This window comes from Mandrillus leucophaeus, unplaced genomic scaffold, assembly GCF_000951045.1.
Source record: "Mandrillus leucophaeus isolate KB7577 unplaced genomic scaffold, Mleu.le_1.0 Scaffold121, whole genome shotgun sequence".
In the NCBI taxonomy this organism is placed as follows: Eukaryota; Metazoa; Chordata; class Mammalia; order Primates; family Cercopithecidae; genus Mandrillus; species Mandrillus leucophaeus.
Window position 1 is genome coordinate 1,675,652 of NW_012100432.1, and position 20,780 is coordinate 1,696,431.

A 20,780-nucleotide genomic window follows, 5' to 3' on the forward strand; every position below is an offset into this window, starting at 1 on the left:
AAAAAAAAAAAAAAAAAAAAGAAATCATTTTCTTCTGATTCTATATTCATAAAAGCCTTTGTTATTCATTTTTATTGATACATATTGGATGTACATATTTTGAGGGTACATGTGATAATGTGACACATTCATATAATCAAAGCAGGATAACTGGGATGGCCAACGCTTTAAATATTTTAATTAATTAATTTTTTAGAGGAGGTCTTCCTCTGTCACTTAGGCTGAAGTATAGTAGGGTAATTATGGCTTACTGCAGCCTTGAACTCCTGAGCTCAAGTGAGCCTCCTGCCTCAACCTCTTGAGCAAAGAGGACTACAGGTGCATGCCACTACACCTGGCTGATTTTTAAATTTTTTGTAGAGATGGGGTCTCACTATGTTGCTCAGACTGGTCTTAAACTCCTGGGCTCAAGTGATCCTCTCACTTCAGCTTCCCAAAATGTTGAGATTACAGGCATGAGTCATGGTGCCTAGCCATTAGCTTTTCTTTTTTTTTTTTTTTTGGATAGTTGGTTGACATGAGAAATTCTTTCTTTCTGGATGTGTGGATATAAGGCCTGAAACTGCTGTGATTATCTGCTATTGTGAGGGAAGAAACCAGCTGAAGATAAAGCCAACACATGAGCAAGACCAGGACTGAAAGCATGGTTACCCTGATCAAACAATACCTGAAGTTCATTCTACGCTAGACTTTTCAGCTGTGACAAAAGTCATTTCTTTTTGCTCTGTAGGCAAGTTTGAATTGTGTTTTCTATTACAATAAAAAAATCCTAACTGATAGAAAATATAACATTTATTGGATGTTTTCTAAACTTCAGGCAGCATGCTACATATCTTACATGTAAATTAATTCTTTTATCAACCTCTGTGATTAGTACTATTAATTTCTCATTTTATAAATGATGAAGCTGAAGTATAGTAAGATTAACTTGCTCATGGTCATATATAGGCAAAGATTGGATTAACTCCCTTGTCTATTTAACTTGCAGCCTAAGGTATTAATCACTTTATATTACTATCTTTTAGCTCTACACAATTAAGTCACTACTTTTTCATTTAATATTTGAAAAGCATTAAAAAATGATCTTTCTTTGCAAAGGATTATGTGGCACAATTAAGAATATTCAAAGGCTGAAAATATTTTTGAAAATCTTATTTTTGCAAAAGCACAGGAAATTTTAAACTTAGAAATCATTTTCAGGCCGGGCGCGGTGGCTCAAGCCTGTAATCCCAGCACTTTGGGAGGCCGAGACGGGTGGATCACGAGGTCAGGAGATCGAGACCATCCTGGCTAACACAGTGAAACTCCGTCTCTACTAAAAAATACAAAAAACTAGCCGGGCGAGGTGGCGGGCGCCTGTAGTCCCAGCTACTTGGGAGGCTGAGGCAGGAGAATGGCATAAACCCGGGAGGCGGAGCTTGCAGTGAGCTGAGATCCGGCCACTGCACTCCAGCTTGGGTGACAGAGCAAGACTCTGTCTCAAAAAAAAAAAAAAAAAAAAGAAATCATTTTCTTCTGATTCTATATTCATAAAAGCCTTTGTTATTCATTTTTATTGATACATATTGGATGTACATATTTTGAGGGTACATGTGATAATGTGACACATTCATATAATCAAAGCAGGATAACTGGGATGGCCAACGCTTTAAATATTTTAATTAATTAATTTTTTAGAGGAGGTCTTCCTCTGTCACTTAGGCTGAAGTATAGTAGGGTAATTATGGCTTACTGCAGCCTTGAACTCCTGAGCTCAAGTGAGCCTCCTGCCTCAACCTCTTGAGCAAAGAGGACTACAGGTGCATGCCACTACACCTGGCTGATTTTTAAATTTTTTGTAGAGATGGGGTCTCACTATGTTGCTCAGACTGGTCTTAAACTCCTGGGCTCAAGTGATCCTCTCACTTCAGCTTCCCAAAATGTTGAGATTACAGGCATGAGTCATGGTGCCTAGCCATTAGCTTTTCTTTTTTTTTTTTTTTTAATTTATTGTTATTATACTTTAGCTTTTCTTTATGCTAGAAACATTCAAATTATTCTCTTCTAGTTATTTTGAAATGTACAATTTATTAATGTTAAAAATAAGGAGTGGGAACTTACTATTTTTTCTTTTTTTTTTTTAAGAGATGAATCTCACTATGTTGCCCAGGCTGGCCTCAAACTCCTGGGCTCAAAGGATCTTCCTGTCTCAACCTTCTGAGTAGCTGGGATTACAGACGCACAGCACACTGACTGACTACCATTAATATTTTAGATGTTCTTATGAATTATGATATGGTATTGGCTCAGTCACCATCCATTTTATAGAAAAGAAAAATATATATATATTTTAGTAGCTCAGTCTCTCAAATTGCTATACTACTTAAAAATTATCAATCAACCTTATACGGAACTCATAAGGTCTCTGGTTTCTGGAATCTTTATTTTTGAATTGGTCAGTGACAGTATTAGAGATAAGCCATAAATCCTCTGAATCCTTGGGGAGTGAGGCACAGACTCTCTCTGGTTGGCTACAATATTTGCGTTCCCTTTATGAAAGTTTCTCAAACATTAAAAAGAAAAAACAAAATTACACAAGGGGCACTTATTCTACAGACCAAACTGAACAGGGATTTCCCAAGAGGGAAAAAAAAAAAGCTTGAAAGACAGACACGCTTCTGGTTCCAAAAAGCCAGGGAGCTAAGCAATGTGGCCAGATGGGATATGTCCACAATTCCCTAATACTCTCAAACTCCCACATGCTGCCCTGGTTCCCAACCTACCTTTCATGTTCCATTTCAAAATGCAAGATATCACAGATATGTTATATGAAGCAGAAGCAGTGAAAGCACAAATTCAGATGTTCCTCATATTTTAACTTGGATGACAAGGGGACGCTGACTCTTTAGATTTCCATAGGCTAACCTTAGGCGCTGGTCTTTTCATTTTGTCTGACTGATGGAAGACTATGTCAAAATCAAGTGCTTGATCATGTATGAGACACAATATAATGAGATACAAATTCTAGACATATTAGGAACAGGGTCAACTGGGGGGAATCCAGGAACTGCAACAAAGCTATTCCACATCACAGGAAAGAAAATATGATACTATGTTTCCACAGTAAACATCAGGTATATTTCTAATTAAACAATGCAGATTTTTTAAAATCTCAAATATATTAGAAACCAAAGCACAGAACTTTTAAATTCATAAATTACTGTCTTGTTTTGTTTTTTAATCCAGCCAAACTGCAGTCCCAGAGAGGATGAACAGTCTCCTAGTTGAGCAAAGTTGCTGCATTTTTTGTCTGCAAGATGGGACCGAGCAGAGAAATAAAGGGGCTGTGTTGTGTGACAGGGAGTAAATCCTAACATAAGCATTCCAACGTGGAGCCGGGCCACCCCTCCCTTCCCTAGCCTGTCATCCTCCTGCAAAGTGTTCACGATTTGCTGTCCTTCCTTCCAAAAGCCAGTAGACACAGAATCAGCTTTTCCTGGCTCTGCCTTACAAGTTGGGGCTGCCTGATGGAAAACTGAAAATCCAAAGGAAGGATGCAAATCCACCAAGGCCCCCTCTGCCAGCAAATTGGTGTGAAACCGTTGCTTCAGAAGCAGCCACTCCCACCCCAATGAAATTAAAAAGAAGGACTCATTTGAATGTCTAAGTGGCTTTCTGCAGACCCTCTGCTGCAAAGCAACAGCCTCCCTAGCTCAGCGCCAGCCAGTACACCATCGCTCTGTAACAGATGTCTGCAAATGCTGGGACTATCTCGCAAGTGCCCCCCATGCCCAATATGAAAAATTCACAAGCTCTGTCAAGCAATGGTTACCTAGAGCAGCATGCTGAGCGTTTGACCCAAGCAAAGGCCAAGCAGTCTGCTAGGAGTTTAAGAAGAGCTGGGGGGAGAAAATCATACAGGTGGAGCCGGCTTCCCACGAGTGCCGGGCATCCTGCTGGGGCCCTCGGGTGCCGCGCGCCCCGGCTCACCTGGTACACGTCCTGCAGCCCGCACCACGTCCGCAGCACCTGGTGGCAAGCCCGCAGCCTCTCCGTGTACCATCTCCGCAGCGTGGACACGGTCAAGTTCCACACAAAGCGGCTGCCGCTGAACAGCAGGTCCTCCACACCACACATGAACACCGAAGCCATGCCTCTTCCTTCGCTCCGAACCCGGGGGTCCCGGCTCTCGTAGCTGCAGCCCCGACCCCAGCGGCCCACCCGCCTGGGCTCCCGACGCCGACTTCTGCTGGCAGCCGGGGGGTCAAGCCTGCCACCAAACTCGTCTTTCACCGTGCGTCCTGGCCAGGCTCCGGCGGCATGCCCTGGGATTGGGTGCCCGCCAGCCAACGGCTGCGACTGGCACACAGAAGCCCAGTGTCCACCCCCGCCCGCTCGCAGCGCCGAGCAAGCTGTGCTAAGCTCCACCAAGCTGGCCCTCGGCGCTCCCCGGGCACGGGAAGCCCTGGCCGGCGAGGACTCCCCCTGGCGCTTCCCCAGGGCGCGGGGCAGGGACGCACGCGGAGCAACTCTTTGCAGGCTGAGAGGGGAGCTGCATTTCAGCACACTTAGCTTCCACGTCTTGCGCGCGCGCGCGTACACACACACACACACACACACACACACACAAACACACAAACACACACAAACACACAAACACGCACACGCACCCCGGCCGAGTAGTCTCCTAATCTGCCTCGGGGAACACCTTACTCATCTTGCTCTGTTCACACTGATAAACACCTCGGGGCAGCCACAGATGCAGGAGAGAGAGAGAGAAAAAAAAATCCTCCAAACCATCCCTTTGGACCCTACTCCTGGGGGAATGGCCACGAATGTTTCCTTGGTTCTGTTGGAAGCAGGAGATGAAGGCAACAGTCTCAAAGCAACAGGCGGCCCTAGAACCTGCCTTTGCTCCTAACTTGAGGGTCTCAGAGAAAATGACAACCTCCTGTGGTTGCCAGCAGGAGGGCAGGTTCCCTCACACCAAGATGCTGCTAATTCCAATGCAGCAGTCAGGGAGGAAAACAGAGTCCTTGATCCCCTGTAAATAGCTTGCCTGTTACTACTGCTGGGAAACAGAAGCCCATAAGAGAATCGGTGGTTTAGTTCTGGAAAATTCAGCCTCTGGACATGTCTAACCTCACCTGCCAGCACCAACCTGCGTGGGTAGTTTATTCTCCACTCAAAACCAAAGGAAACTGTCCCACCACTCATGAAGTCACTAGATAATTAATCTTATTTATTTATTTATTTATTTTCTAAATTGTCCCTCAGGAATTGATACTGATTATTGGAAACATTTGGAAAAGGGAGCTCAAAGAGTACCACCTACCACCAGTCTCTATTTTTCTTTATTTATTTTTGAGACAAGGTCTGTTGCCCAGGCTGGAGAGCAGTGACTCAATCACAGGTCACTGCTGCCTTGAACTCCTGGGGTGAAGTGATCCATCTTCCCACCTCAGCCACTTGAGTAGCTGGGACTACAGGTGTGCACCACCAAGCCAGGCTAAGTTTATTATCATTATTATTATTATTATTATTTTAGAGATGGGGTCTCACTATGTTGCCCAGGCTGGTTTCAAATGCCTGGGCTCAAGCAGTCTTCCAGCCTCAGCCTCCCAAAGTGCTAGGATTACAGGCACGACTCACTGTGGCCAGCCTCTATTTTCCCTTAGAATGTATGAAGATTTCTCATAGCAAAAGTGCTGTAGCAAATTTCAGGATGGAGTTTTTTCCTGAATCCATCTGTAGGTCAATTGTCTGTATTTTCTTGGCTGTTTCACACCTGTGTTGTTATCTGTGCTATTAAGTGGCACCAAAAGGAAAGGTAAGGCACCAAAGCTTTTCTCCTGAACTAGCCCAGAAGACTCCAGAACAGATTATCGAGAAGTAAATCAGCTTGATTTCAGGTATCAAATGTGCTTTTAGAATCTTAATTCAGGTGAAACTCAATCAGTCAAAAGACGAAGAACACAAAATCTGTCCTCAAAGCGCCTGTTGTTTTCAGTGACTGTAATCAGAAAACTTTTAAATGACATTCGTTTCTTTAATAAAATTGCCTAAGAGTTTTTGTTGAATTAGTTAATAAGACACAAGACTTGACCCAAGCTTTGCAAAGCTTTCTTCACTGTAAATCTCCTCTATGTGCCATCGCTATTAGTATTGAGAGTTTTTTTTTTTTCCCCAAGATGATGGTAATGATGAATCTGAATAGATTTTACTGAATCAAAAGAAAATGAACTCAGTTTGAAAAAGAAATGTCATCATGCTGAATGGAAAACTACAGAACTTCAAAAATGGCCTATTAGTATGAGCAAATGGTGGTGGTATATATATATATATATATATATATTTTTTTTTTTTTTAAACGATGCAGTTCGACTGTGTTCTCGGAAATGTGGGACAGCCAAGGGAATGCCAGAATAAAACCTACAACAGGGTCAATTACCTCTGTCTCATGATACCATCCTCTCAGAAGAGAGGCTCTAGAAATACTCTGGCTGTTGGCTATCTGTGTGTAGGTCTAATGTCAGCAGTCACTTTCAAATTCCATCATTTTCATTCAAGGTTTCCAAAGTCAGGGCAATTTTTTAGAAGATAGGATGTGGTATAATAGGGGCTCTCAAAGTGTGGTCACTGAAGGACCAGTAGCTTTAGCATCACCTGGGAAGGTGCTAGAGATGCAAGCTCTCAGGCAGCCCCGGAATCAGAAATTGTGGGGGGTGAGATGAGTGATCAGAGCTTTCATTCGGTCTCTGGAGAATTCTGACTCATGCTAAAATTAGAGAACTACAATATGATAGTATGGTGATTAGAAGCTACATCTCCTAAAAGAGACACACCCGACTTCAGATTTCTGCTTCTCAGGACCTGTGAGACCCTGAATAAGCTCCTTAAATCAACAAAGTCTCAATGTTCTCATGTGTACAATGTATTATCAGTATTCACTACAAAAAGTCTGGGGAAAATTAAGTAAAATATTCTGTATAACGTCTTTAGCACGGTGTCTGGCAAAGGGTAAGCATCCAAAGAAAACCAACCACCATCGCCCCCCCCAATAACGAATTGTTTCAATTTTTTGTACTCAGATAAAACAGTATAAGTAAAATGTGGGTTTTTAAAAATACAGATTTAGTGGGTATAAGTGCAGTGTTGTTATATGGATATATTGCATAGTGGCGAAGTCTGGGCTTTGAGTGTAGCCATCACAGAATAGTGTACATTGTATTCCTTAAGTTATTTCTCATCCTTCATCCCCTCCCACCCTCTGACCTTTCCCAGTCTCCATTGTCTCTTAGTCCACCATTTTTTTTTTGAGACGTGGTCTCCCTCTGTCACCCAGGCTGGACTGCAGTGGCGCCATCTCAGCACACCGCAATCTCCGCCTCCCGGGGTCAAGTGATTCTCCTGCTTCAGCCTCCTGAGTAGCTGGGATTACAAGTGCACAACACCACGCCAGGCCAATTTTTGTACTTTTAGTAGAGACGGGGTTTCAGCATGCTGGCCAGCTGGTCTCGAACTCCTGACCTCGTGATCCGCCCACCTTGGCCTCCCAAAGTGCTGGGATTACAGGCATGAGCCACTGCGCCAAGCCTTCTTAGTCCGCTCTCTATGTCCATGTGTACTTATTATAAAATGTGTTTTTAAATTTCAACTAGTTACCTGGATGTGCTTTCCTATGACTTCCTGTTTGCTGAAGGTGAAAGTTGGTGGCAACTTGTTTTCAGGGAGCAGTTCTGTTGCTCTTTCAAGTTCCCAAAAATCTTTTTGAGCTTGATCTTCCCCACCAGAGGCAACTTCCCCTGTGGACTCAGAAAAGCTGGGTGCAAGACAGGAGAAGACATCTTATTCCCACTGACATAAACATTGATGCTTTTTTTCTTATCCAAATGGCTTTCCTCTTTTGTAGAAGAAGTTCAAAGGTCAAGACTGAGTGATTTTAGAGGGAAGGAAGTGCAACTTCCTCTACTCCAGGGACTGCAGTGGGTGGCAACTGAACCCAGATGTGCAGAAGTGGAGAAAAGTGCTACCCAAGTATGGCATCATCCTTAAAACGGACTAGCCACATGGGACTAACCAGATCCCAGACACACGCCCTTGAGGCTGGTCTAAAATTTTCTGTGGAAAAGGAGGTAAATCAAGCTAGCTTCAACATTGTCTTGCTTTTTCTTTCTCTTTTTTAAGAAGAGGATTTTCTTTCCTCCCCAGCACAGAGTTCCCAGCAATACACTGTAATTTTCTGCAGCTCTCTCTGGAGGCTTAAGAAGATGCTTCGGGTGACAGCATTACTCATACACCTGGGAATTGTGTTGTCGTAAAAGAGAAATTGTCATTATGCCTGAGGCTCCTGTAGGTTCCCCTTTGAGGAATGGGCAGGAAGAAGAGCATGAAAGCCAAGAAGGTAGGACAAATTCCAACCCCCGTCTCTAGGAAGAAAGAGCAAGTTAGTGAAATGGCAGCTTCCAGTGGTCCCCTCTGCCTGGCAAAAACACAGAGCCCAACTAATGTCTGTGGTCATTTTTCAGCTGTACTCTCTGCACAACTGAAAAACCAGTGTGGGTAAACTGACAGATCATGGACATCCAACATAGGGCTTGAAGTGAATGAAAACAAGGTCTAGTTCAATGGTTCTCAAACAGGGGACAATTTTGTACCTCCCTCTCATGCTGGGACATTTGGCAATGTCAGAAGACATTTTTAGTTGTCACAACTGGGAGGTGCTACTGGCATCCAGCAGGTAGAGGCCAGGGATACTGCTAAACATTATATAATGCACTGGAGAGCCCCCACAGCAAAGGACTCTCCTGCCTAAAGTGTCCCTGGTGCAGAGGTCAAGGAACCCTGATCTAATTAAGTGCTACAGCCTGGCCAGGCACGGTGGCTCATGCCTGTAATCCCAGCACTTTGGGAGGCTGACACTGGCAGATTACTTGAGGTCAGGAGTTTGAGAACAACCTGGCCAACATGACAAAACCAATCTCTACTAAAAGTAACAAAAATTAGCCGGGAGTAGTGGCGTGCACCTGTAGTCCCAGCTGCTTAGGAGGCTGAGGTGGAAGAACCGTTTGAGCCTGGAAGGTGGAGGTTGCAATGAGCTGAGATCGCACCACTGCACTCCAGCCTGGGCAACAGAGCGAGACTCTGTCTCAAAAATAAATAAAAAATAAAATAAAATAAATGCAACACCCTGTTCTTCCTCTCACATGACCAGTTGTAGAGAAACAGTCTTCCCTCTTGTTATTTTATTTCCAAAAGGCAAAAGAAATGAAGCAATCACTGTATAATGGTTTTTTGTTTGTTAGTTTTTTTTTTACACAGTCACAATTTTGAGTATAATGAACTCAAAGTCTTTTGAGAAATAACCGGAATGACGTTTCCTATGATTTTCACTTACGATTTTTAGATACTTATCATCCAAAGGGAGAATAACTATCATAAGAACTATTAATATTTTTGTACTTCAGTTTTTGTTTTATCATTTCATTTATTTATTTATTATTTCATTTTTTAAAAATTATTATATTTTAAGTTCTAGGGTACATGTGCACAACGTGCAGGTTTGTTACATATGTATACATGTGCCATGTTGGTGTGCTGCACCCATTAACTCGTCATTTATATTAGGTATATCTCCAAATGCTATCCCTTCCCCCTCTCCCTACCCCATGACAGGCCCCGGTGTGTGATGTTCCCCACCCTGTGTCCAGGTGTTCTCACTGTTCAGTTCCCACCGTTCAGTTCCCACCGATGAGTGAGAACACGCAGTGTTTGGTTTTCTGTCCTTGCGACAGTTTGCTAAGAATTATCATTTCATTTAAATCAGAGGCTCCAGAGCACTAGAAGAAATCATTCTTTGGCATGTTTATAGAAAAAACTCCCCCCACACTAATCCCAGGTGGAATGCTGATGCCTCCTTTGGGCCATGCACTGTTATGAAAGTCTCTGACTGTACACACGACAGGATATTGCTCCTCTCAGTTCACTTTTCTCTATTAGACTGTCAGCTATGTGAGGAACCACTGTGATGTGAAGTGGAAGCAAGGCTGGCTGGGATGGCTCCTCCTTGTGCAGGAGTATCCCATGCACTGGAAGGCATTTAGTGACCTTGGGCTCTGCCTGCTAAATGCAGCAGTGCCCCAGTCATTAGGACCACCACAACAGAAAGCACCTTCACACATTTCTAAATACTGCTGGGTGGGGTAGTAGCTGCCCTCATTCAGAAACCACTGGTGCAAGCTGGGAAAGGGCCTTATTCATATTTGTTTCCCCAGTGGCTGGCACATAGCAGGCAATCAATAAATGTTTATTGAACTGACCAATAAATGACTATTTGTCTTAACAGTGAATACAGAAAGTGGTTCATCCATTCCCAAAACACAGTCTTGTTCATTAGAAAATTATGTATTGAGTTCACACTATGCATCAGGCAGGGAACTAAGCACTCAGAATACTGACAAGACTGAGATGATCTCGGTCTAAGCGAGTCCGAGAGGAGAGTGGGGAAGTCAGAAGAGGAATCTGAACAAGAAATGTAGAGGAGCGGGCACTGCCACAGGGGTTCTAATAGAGACAAGTGAGTGAGGATGGGGGGATTAAGGGATGCCTCCCTGAGCACGTGACTTTCAGCAGAGACCTGAAGGCTGAGTACAGGAGAGCCAGGTGATAATGGGTGTACATGATAGCAATCAAAGGCACAGGGAACCTTGAAGACAATGCTTGTGGCAAGAAGGATCCCATATTTGTAGAACATAAGGGAAAGGCGCAAGGGGGATGCTTGACGGTTAGGGGACCAGGAAAACCCGGCAGGGAGGCTGCTGCAGAGTTCTAGGGTACAAAGAAAGAGCTTGAGGCAGGGCTGTGGGAATATCTACATAACACTAAGCTGAAGGAGTGTTCCTGTTTCTCAGTCCTTGGGAACTGTGGGGCCTCACACGCAGAATAGGGTAAGAGGTTGGTGGGCAAAAGTGCCACCCTCAAAGCAAGCTTCTCTTGTGGCCTCTGGGAGGGCTCCCCAACTATGCAGTGGCAGGCTCCTCACTCAGGGGGTGGGGCTCTGAATGCCTCATGTCCCTCTACATCCCATTCCAAACAGGAGGTAGGAGGCCGAGAGGCACAAGTTCTGTTTCAATGCCACTCAAGCCAGAGGCTAGGTGACTGGCCTCCTGTTTTCTTTCATCTTTCCCTTTGACTAAGAGATTAAGGGACATCCTTCAGTCTCGGCCTCAAGCAGGAGGAGATGGAAGGAAACACGCAGAGGTGGTGGAAGCCTGAATTGGAGGAAGTAGCCATTGTCCATCTCATAGCCCAAGGCTGATCGGCAGGCTGCTTAACTTTCTGCGGCTGCCTTCATGACTATGAATGGCTTTTTGGCATCACAAAGGGCTAAAAACCCTACAAGCAAAATAATATCCACCACTAAGGCACCTATTCAGCATCTATTCTTTGGCTTCAGCAAACTCATTTCACTCATGGGGGGTGGAGGAGGGGGAAGTACAGCAAAACTTTCTCATCTCCCTCATCGGTTATTTTATCAAATTAAAGTCTCCTTGCTCAAAGAAAAGAGGAGGGATGCGATCTATATTGTCTGAAGAAGTAAAAAAAAAAAAAAAGCAGCATGTTGTGAGACTTTGTGTTGTACCCATTTTTACTAGTTAATCCACTGAGCAGACATTGGAAATTCCTGCCAGATCAAATTTTGGAAGTTATCTGTCTAGATGTAAAAGCATCCAAATGGGAGGATGGTTCCAGGGAAGCCCAGTGGACCAGAGGGAAATGGCCAACCGCCTTCTTTAAGGGAGAAATGGTATCAATCTTGTGACTGACCTCCCACTTCCAGAATTTGTCATCTTTTATTTATACTTAACCTACATGTACTTCAACAATGACAAAAATAAAAAAGTTATAAATTGGTCTATATAGCACCATTTTTTCTATACTTATTAAGTATACTTAACCTACATGTACTTCAACAATGACAAAAATAAAATAGTCATAAATCGGTCTATATAACACCATTATTTTTTCTGAATAAATAAAGGCAGCTTCGCTTATATCATCAGTTGATTCTCACAATATATATTTTCCCAAGAACAAGTAGGAGAAAGCTATTTTGCCCTATTTCATGGATAAAGAAACTGAGGTACAGAGAAGCAGGATGATTTGCTAAAGGTCAGTGGGAAAAGCATTTATGATGGCATTTTTAAAATGGTGTAGTTGCTAATTTTTCAGTCCTTTTACTTTAATTAAAAGATAAAAGAATGAATTTCTTTTGTTTTTACAATTTGATTTGGGCCTCAGACTAAAATTTATAAGGTATTGTCTTAGACAGTTCAGGATGCTATGACAAAAGTCCCACAGGACTGAGTGGTCTAAACAACAGAAATTTATTTCTCACTTCCCAGCTCCGGAGCTGGGAAGTACAGGATCAAGGTGCTGGCCAATTTGTTTTCGGTAACAGCCCTCTTCCTGGTTTGGAGGTGGCTGTTTTCTCCCAAGACAGAGTTCTGGTCTTTTCAGCCCCTTATAAAGCCACCAATCCTGCCATAGGGACTCCCAGTCCCATGGCTTTATTCAAGCCCAATTACCTCCCCAAAGCTCCACCAAATTCCATCACATTGGTGTATGGTATCAAATATGGATCTTGGGAGGACAAAACTATCAGTCCACAGCGGGCATGAATGGTTCTAGGATGTGTTTCACTACTCTAGGAACTGAACATGACAAAAAGTCCATCCTTTGGGTTTACCCAATTTAATTAAGAATAAAACAATGATCTAAAAAGTCAGGAAATAACAGATGCTGGTGAGGCTGTGGAGGAAGAGGAAGGCTTTTAAACTGTTGGTGGGAATGTAAATTAGTTCAACTATTGTGGAAGACGGTGTGGAGATTCCTCAAGGATCTAGAACCAGAAATACCATTTGACCCAGCAATCCCAATACAGGGTATATACCCAAAGGATTATAAATCATTCTACTATAAAGACACATGCACACATATGTTTATTGCAGCATGATTCACACAGCAAAGATTTGGGATCAACTCAAATGCCCATCAATGATAGACTGGATAAAGAAATTGTGGCAGATATACACCATGGAATACTATGTAGCCATTAAAAAGAATGAGTCCATGTTCTTCACACGGACATAGATGAAGCTGGAAGCCATCATTCTCAGCAAACTAACACAGAAACAGAAAACCAAACACCGCATGTTCTCACTCATAAGTGGGAGTTGAACAATGAGAACACCTGGACATAGGGAGGAGAACATCACACACCGGGGCTTGTCAGGGGGTGGAGGGTAAGGGGACGGAGAGCATTAGGACATACCTAATGTATGCAGGGCTTAAAACCCAGATGACGGGTTGATAGGTGCAGCAAACCACCATGGCACATAAATACCTATGTTAACAAACCTGCACGTTCTGCATATATGTCCCAGAACTTAAAGTAAACTTTTTTTAAAAAAAGAATAAAGCTATGAGAAAAAAAGAAAATCTATAATGAACAGTATTTTTTTTTATGGTAGAAAAAAGAGCAGTGACTTGAAATTCAATGGCTCTTCACTCCTATACAGTAAGTGACAGAAGGAAAACAAAAAGATACATGCAAAATCTTTATTCTCCAAAGATCAACCATACTATGTAGGTGTACATAGTAGTCAACTGCAATACATTGAGAAACAGAAATTACCAATATCAGTGGCTTGCAAAGTATTAAAATATCTCAAGGCCGGGTATACTCTGACCATCAAACAAATATGAGCAATAGGTTATAAAAATAAACTATTTTCCCATTATTGCTAAAAATACAGAAAATTTGGTAGGATTATTGCTAGGAATTTCAACTATTTGGCCCTTAGCAGTCAGAGCAAAAGAACAGAAAGGAAAAGTCTAGCATCCCAAAAAAGGGACATGAAAGTATTTCTTGTATCTTGCTATCCTAAAATTAACTTTTTTTTTTAGGATAGGAACATACTGTTCTCAACTACAAAATGAATTGTATACAAGAAGAGCAGGCAGCAGGAAGCAGCATACTACAAGCCTTGAAACCTATGGCTATTTTATACAGTGGAGAAAATAGTTGTGCATTCCTCAGACTAAGAGTTCAGGGAGCTTTAGGCAGTATTTGACAGGAAAGAAGAGAAGAACTGCATGAGTTTGTCTTGAGTCAATAATACAGAAAGAAAAGACGGGTTTTACTTCTGAAGGGACTAGCACCAGAGAAATTTAAGGTAGACTTCCTCACCCTAAAACAGTTCCATTATTATCTCAGTCTGGTGGGTTTATAGATAATTTTGGTTTATTCTTTGTATGTTTATATATTTTGGCAGAAAATGTTGGTTGTCTGTCCACCACCTATTCCCCTCTTTTTCAAATAATCTTATTTTGCCGGTGTCCTTTTTCTATGTTGCTGGTATGAACTATTGATCTAAGGGAAGGCATAACACCCGACTCTGGCAATAAGATATGAAGTGAAGCTTTCCAAAGAGTTATAGAAAACAAGGGCTGGGTGTGGTGGCTCATGCCTGTAATCCCAGCACTCTGGGAGGCCGAGGTGGGTGGATCGCTTGAGGTCAGGAGTTCGAGACCAGCCTGGCCAACATGGCGAAACCCCTCCTCCATTAAAAATACAAAATTTAGCCAGGCATGGTGGTACGCACCTGTAATCCCAACTACTTGGCAGGGTAAGGCAGGAAAATCGTTTGAATCCAAGAGGAGGAGGTTGCGGTGAGCTGTGATGGCATCACTGCACTTTAGCCTGGGTGACAGAGTGAGACTCTGTCTCATTAAAAAAAAAAAAAAAAAGAGTTATAGAAAACATATCCCTCTCTGAAGAGAAGAAACATCACAAGAATTTTGTCAGCATATGAAAAGATGCTGAACATTATTAATTAGTCGCTGAAGAAATGCAAATCAAAACCACAATGATATACTACTTCACACCCATTAGAAAGGCTATAATTAGAAATAAGGATAATAACAAATGTTGGCAAAAATGTGGAGGAATTGCCATCTTCATACATTACTAGTGGGAATGTAAATTGGTATAGTCACTGTGAAAAAGACTGGAGTTCCTCAAAAAGTTAAAAATAGAATTACCGCTTCTTCTCCGAGAAAACACCAAATGGTGGATGACGCCGGTGCAGCGGGGGGGGCCCGGAGGCCCTGGTGGCCCTGGGATGGGGAACCGCGGTGGCTTCCGTGGAGGTTTCCGCAGTGGCATCCGGCGCCGGGGTCGCGGCGGTGGACGGTGCCGGGGCCGGGGCCGAGGCCGCGGAGCTTGCGGAGCCAAGGCCGAGGATAAGGAGTGGATGCCCATCACCAAGCTGGGCCACTTGGTCAAGGACATGAAGATCAAGTCCCTGAGGGAGATCTACCTCTTCTCCCTGCCCATTAAGGAATCTGAGATCACTGACTTTTTCTTGAGGGCCTCTCTCAAGGACGAGGTTTTGAAGATTATGCCGGTGCAGAAGCAGACCGGTGCTGGCCAGCGCACCAGGTTCAAGGCGTTTGTTGCTATCGGGGACTACAATGGCCACGTCCGCCTGGGTGTTAAGTGCTTCAAGGAGGTGGCCACCGCCATTCGTAGGGTCATCATCCTGGCAAAAACTCTCCATTGTCCCCCTGCGTAGAGGCTACTGGGGGAACAAGATCGGCAAGCCCCACACCATCCCTTGCAAGGTGACAGGCTGCTGCGGCTCTGTGCTGGGGCGCCTCATCCCTGCACCCAGGGGCACTGGCATCGTCTCAGCGCCTGTGCCCAAGAAGCTGCTCATGATGGCTGGTATCGATGACTGCTACACCTCAGTCCGGGGCTGCACTGCCACCCTGGTCAACTTCGCCAAGGCCACCTTTGATGCCATCTCTAAGACCTACAGCTACCTGACCCCTGACCTCTGGAAGGAGACTGTATTTACCGTCTCCCTATCAGGAATTCACTGACCACCTTGTCAAGACCCACACCAGAGCCTCCGTGCTGCGGACCCAGGCTCCAGCTGTGGCTACAACATAGGGTTTTTATACAAGAAAAATAAAGAGAATTAAGCCTGAAAAAAAAAAATCATATGATCCAGCAATTCCATTCCTAAGTATATGCACCACAAAAGTGAAAACATGCATTTAAAAAAACCTGTACACAAATGTTCACGGTAGCATTATTCATAATAGCCAAATGGTGGGAACTATCCATATGTTTATCAGCTGATGAACAGATTTTTAAAATGTGACATATCCATATAATGGAATATTAGTCAGCAATAAAAAGGAGTGAGGTATATACTCAAGGGAATTGAAAACATTTGTTCACACACACAAATTTGGACATGAATGTTCACAGAAGCATTCTTCAAAATAGCTAAAAAGTAGAAACAACTCAAGTGTCCATCACTTGATGAGTGGATATACAGAATGTAGTATATGTATACGATAGAATACTACTCAGCCATAAAAAGGAATGAAATACTGGTACATACTACAACATGGATGAATACTGAAAACATTATGTTAAGTAAAAGAGGCCAAACAAAAAAGTCACATATCCATAGAGACAGAAAGTAAGTTAGTGGTTGCCAGGGAGTTGGGGGGTGAGGTGGAGTGAACAGGGAATGAGTATTAATGGGTATGAAATTTCTTTTTGGGGTGATGAAATGATCTGACATTAGATAGTGGGGATAGTTGTGCAACTTTGTGATTATACTAAAAACCAGTGAATTGTACACTTTAAAAGGGTGAATTTTATGGTATGTGAATAAAAATCAATCGATTAATAACGAAATAAGCAATTGACAAAAAAATAGATAACTTTAAAAAAATAAATGAAATCTATGCCAAGACATGGATGAATCTCAAAAACAGTGTTAAGTGAAAGAAGCCAATCATAAAGGGCCACATATAGTATTGATCCCATTTATATGAAATGTCTAGATTAGGCAAATCTGTATAGATAGAAATTAGATTAGTAGTTGCCTAGGGCTGAGGGAATTAGGAAGAAATGGGGAATGACTGCTAATTAATACAGGGATTTTTGGGGGGATAATGAAAATGTTCTAAAGTTAGATTATAGTAATGGTTGCACAACTCTGTAAATACATAGAAATCCATTGCATTGTACATTTTACATAGGTGAACTGTATGGCATGTGAATTATATCCCAATAAAGCTGTTACCAGAAAAAAAAAGAGGTAAAACCACAGAAAACATCTTAACTTGTACCTGTATTTGCTGAATATTCTACAATGAGTGTGTAATACTTATATCTTCAGAAAGAAGGTGTTCAAATTTCTCTTGATTTGGAAAAAAATGCTGTTACATAAAACAAGGTAAAAATCAGAGCAGAAAAAATACTGTACATGAGCTCAGTTATAAAACTAAGTGCGTACATGTAAGGGGAAAAAACCTAGAGGAAAATACACTAAAAATTTATTGACAGTACTGATTTCTGAGTTTTGATTATTGGATGATTTTAATTTATTGTGGTGGAGGAAGTTTTTCTTTCTGTTTTTCTATATTAGCACATACTACTTTATGCTTTTGTTTTATTTTTTAATTGACACAATCATCACATATTTATGGGATACACAGTGATGTTTCAATACTTATAATGTGTAGTGATCAGATGAGGGTGATTAGCATATCCATCATGTAAAACATTTGTCATTTCTTTGTGCTGGGAATATTCAATATCCTCCTTTGAGATGATTGAAACTATATATTATTGTTAATTACAGTCACCCTACAGTGCTATAGAACACCAGAACGCATTGCTCTTATCTAGTCGTAATTTTGCACATACTACTTTTTGATTTCTAATTGGAAACGCACATGCAATCATACAAAAGCTTATTCAGCAATGAAATGTAAGCCTCCCTCACATCCTTGTTCCTCAGTTCCTCATTTCCAGGGCTGCCATGTAAGATTGTCCAAGACGTCGCTGCACAATGGCCCCTGGCTAAGGCAGTGAGTGGGGGCTGTAATCTAGCCAGGGCTCTGCTGGATAAGCCATAACTCGTGGCTTTGAGAAAAAGAGTCCTTTTCATCTTAACCGCACGAAAGTGTTATGCAACCAAGTGGCCATTCTGCCCTTTTCCCCTGCCCAAAGATACCACTGTTACTAGTTTCTTGTATATCCATCCTGACATAGTCTATGATATCCAAACATATACCGCATACTATAACTTATATATAAAAGTTATTTTAAAAGAGTAAAGAAATGGCAATACAATGACAGCAAAAGGCTGCACAGTATAATCAGAATTCCAGTATTTCTACAGAAGTCATTCAAGGCACTATGGTAAAATTGGATTTAAGGAAAGAAAAAAAATTACTTGGAACAAATAAATCTTAAGGTAAGAAGCCTAAATGCAATAATTGTTGAATTGTTTTCCACCTGAGCTGTCCTCAATTCACATGAATTGTTTATACAGCAAATGAAATTGGTTGCATCCATTGTCAAGGGGGCTCCTATTTGGTACCTCGCTCATTGTGCTCCCCACAGCTTTGTGGAAGCTTGTTTGTGGTCCAGTTTCCACTGCAGAAAACTTTAGGATTTTAATCTTCTGAGAAACCTGAGAATGGGTGTCCCCAGGTGAAATGTGGCCCTTCCATTTCATTCACTCTTGTGTCCTTCAGAACAAGAACTGCTTCAACAGGCAATCCAAGGCCACTCTCTCCATTTGTATCCCCACATCTCTACGTTCGTACCATCTGGGGAGAAGTCTTAACTCGTTCAGAGAAAATGATGGTTAAATCAGTAATAAGTCACATTATGAGATCTGATTGTAAGGATTGCTCTGTCACTCTGCAGAACTTTTGTCTCTGTTCCTGTTTTATGTTTTGCCTCATTACAGAGGGCCATACTGGTCTTCTTTTGGGTTCTAATGCTTTTGCCTCAGGCTCTTTATATTTGTGGCTCTTTAAGTCCTCAACACTCTTCTCCATCCTGAGACTGAATCCAGTGAACTCCCATTTATCTTTCAAGCCTTAGCTTTAATGTTGATCCCTCAAAGCAGGTGAGTGCCCCATCGCTGCTGCTTAACTTCCCTTCTCATTACATCCACCATATGTAAAATTACCTGCTAAGGCTTGATTCTGACACCAGACCATAAGCTCCATGGGTGCAGGGACCATGCCTGTCTTGTGACCCTTATATTGTCATTGCTTAGTATTAGGTTGGTGCAAAAGTAATTGCAGTTTTTGCCACTGAAAGTAATGAGCTCAGTTGTTAATTACTTTTGCCCCAATCTAATACAATACCTGGCTCATATTAAGTACTCAATAAACCTGTTAATTGAGCAGATGGAAATGTAAAAGCTATGTCTTTCCTTGTTTAAAAAAAATTGAGGCTGGGCATGGTGGCTAACACCTGTAATCCCAGCACATTGGGAGTCTGACACGGAAGGATCACTTGAGGCCAGGAGTTTGAGACCAGCATGGCAACATAGTTAGATGCTGTCTTCACCAAAAAAAAAAAAAAAAAACATTAGTTGGGTGTGGTGGCTCATGACTATAGTCCTAGCTACTTGATAAGCTGGGTTTGAATCCAGGAGTTTGAAGTTGCAGTGAGCTATGAGCTATGACCATTCCACCGCACTCCAGCCTGGGCAACAGAGTGAGACCCTGTCTCTTAAGAAAAAAATAGTGTACCATTTAGGAGAAAATTTAGAATTGATTGAAAGCCAAGAATAATAAGGCTAGAAACTACTCCTTAGGTATTGAAGCATTTTCCAAGGAAGAAGCCTGGAGAAACCTGAGGCTGGTAGTGGGTTAAAACTAACTACTGGATGAAAAAACAAACAAGACAAACACCACTGGAGTGCAATGGTTGAGACCCAGGAAGGCAATCCAAGATGGCTTTAGTGTGAGACATTTCTGTATACTGAGAAAGAAGGTGGTGGGCAAGGTCTCTGGATGTGACTTACCTTACTCTTAATGACCTACCTTACCGTTAATTTGCCCTGATTCAAATAAATCTTGACAGTAGGAGCAAGGATTATCTGAGACATATTTGGTCCTCCTAAGTGGCTTAGTTCTCTAAAACCCCTTTCAAGAGTGCTTTGGGGCACTCAGAAACTAGCTCTGCTTCTATTACACCGAGTTATGCTAAGAGCAGGATAAGATGACGTGGACTTATTTGCCTTGTGGATTTGTTCCCTGTTTCTATTTCTAAAATAGAATACTTAAGTCTGTTAACTGATTAACTACAGGAGTACAGAGAATGTCAATGGTTACTGGCATTCTTTACTTCCATTTTGAATGCCCTTTTCCATACACACTACTATATGGTTTTAGAGAAGATAAATAATTAAAATAAATAATTTAAGATATGCAGCATAGAAATATATAAAATGCAAACATCATGTTTACATCATAAAGCACAGCTACATAAACAACAGATTATGTTCAGGCTGAAGAAGAATTTCTAAAACCCACAATCACTGAAATATGGTTGTGATGAAAGTAGAACATCCAAATTAATTTCCTTTTATAGCAATGGAAATATATGGAGGCAGAGCCTCTTCAACTATTCCATCCAAGTAAACTGCATGGTACAGAGGAAGGGTATCAGGGGTCAGGGGGTTGTCCCAAAGCAATTTTAGCAATCAGAAATTGAATTTGCTGATTTTATCTTAAAGATTCCTGAAGACGCCGGGCACGGAGCGCTCAATTCTGTAATCCCAGCACTTTGGGAGGCCGAGACAAGTGGATCATGAGGTCAGGAGATCGAGACCATCCTGGCTAACATGGTGAAACCCCGTCTCTACTAAAAATACAAAAAACTAGCTGGGCGTGGTGGCGGG

At 42.2% G+C, this 20,780-nt stretch overlaps 1 protein-coding gene and 1 pseudogene across 2 annotated transcripts in view; one reads left to right on the forward strand and one right to left on the reverse strand.

Annotated features, from left to right (window-relative positions):
* Window positions 1–4,440, reverse strand: part of FRMD4B (FERM domain containing 4B) — a 236,970-nt gene extending 232,530 nt beyond the window's left edge. Inside the window, exon 1 of the mRNA XM_011971028.1 lies at window positions 3,970–4,440. Within this exon, the coding sequence (XP_011826418.1) occupies window positions 3,970–4,131 (162 nt within the window). The 5' untranslated portion in view covers window positions 4,132–4,440. The remainder of the gene's footprint in view (window positions 1–3,969) is intronic.
* Window positions 4,441–15,105: 10,665 nt separating this feature from the next.
* On the forward strand, window positions 15,106–15,997 carry LOC105532743 (annotated as a pseudogene). The gene has a single exon (XR_001005039.1). The product of XR_001005039.1 is annotated as a 40S ribosomal protein S2 pseudogene (transcript).
* The last annotated feature ends 4,783 nt before the right edge of the window (window positions 15,998–20,780 follow it).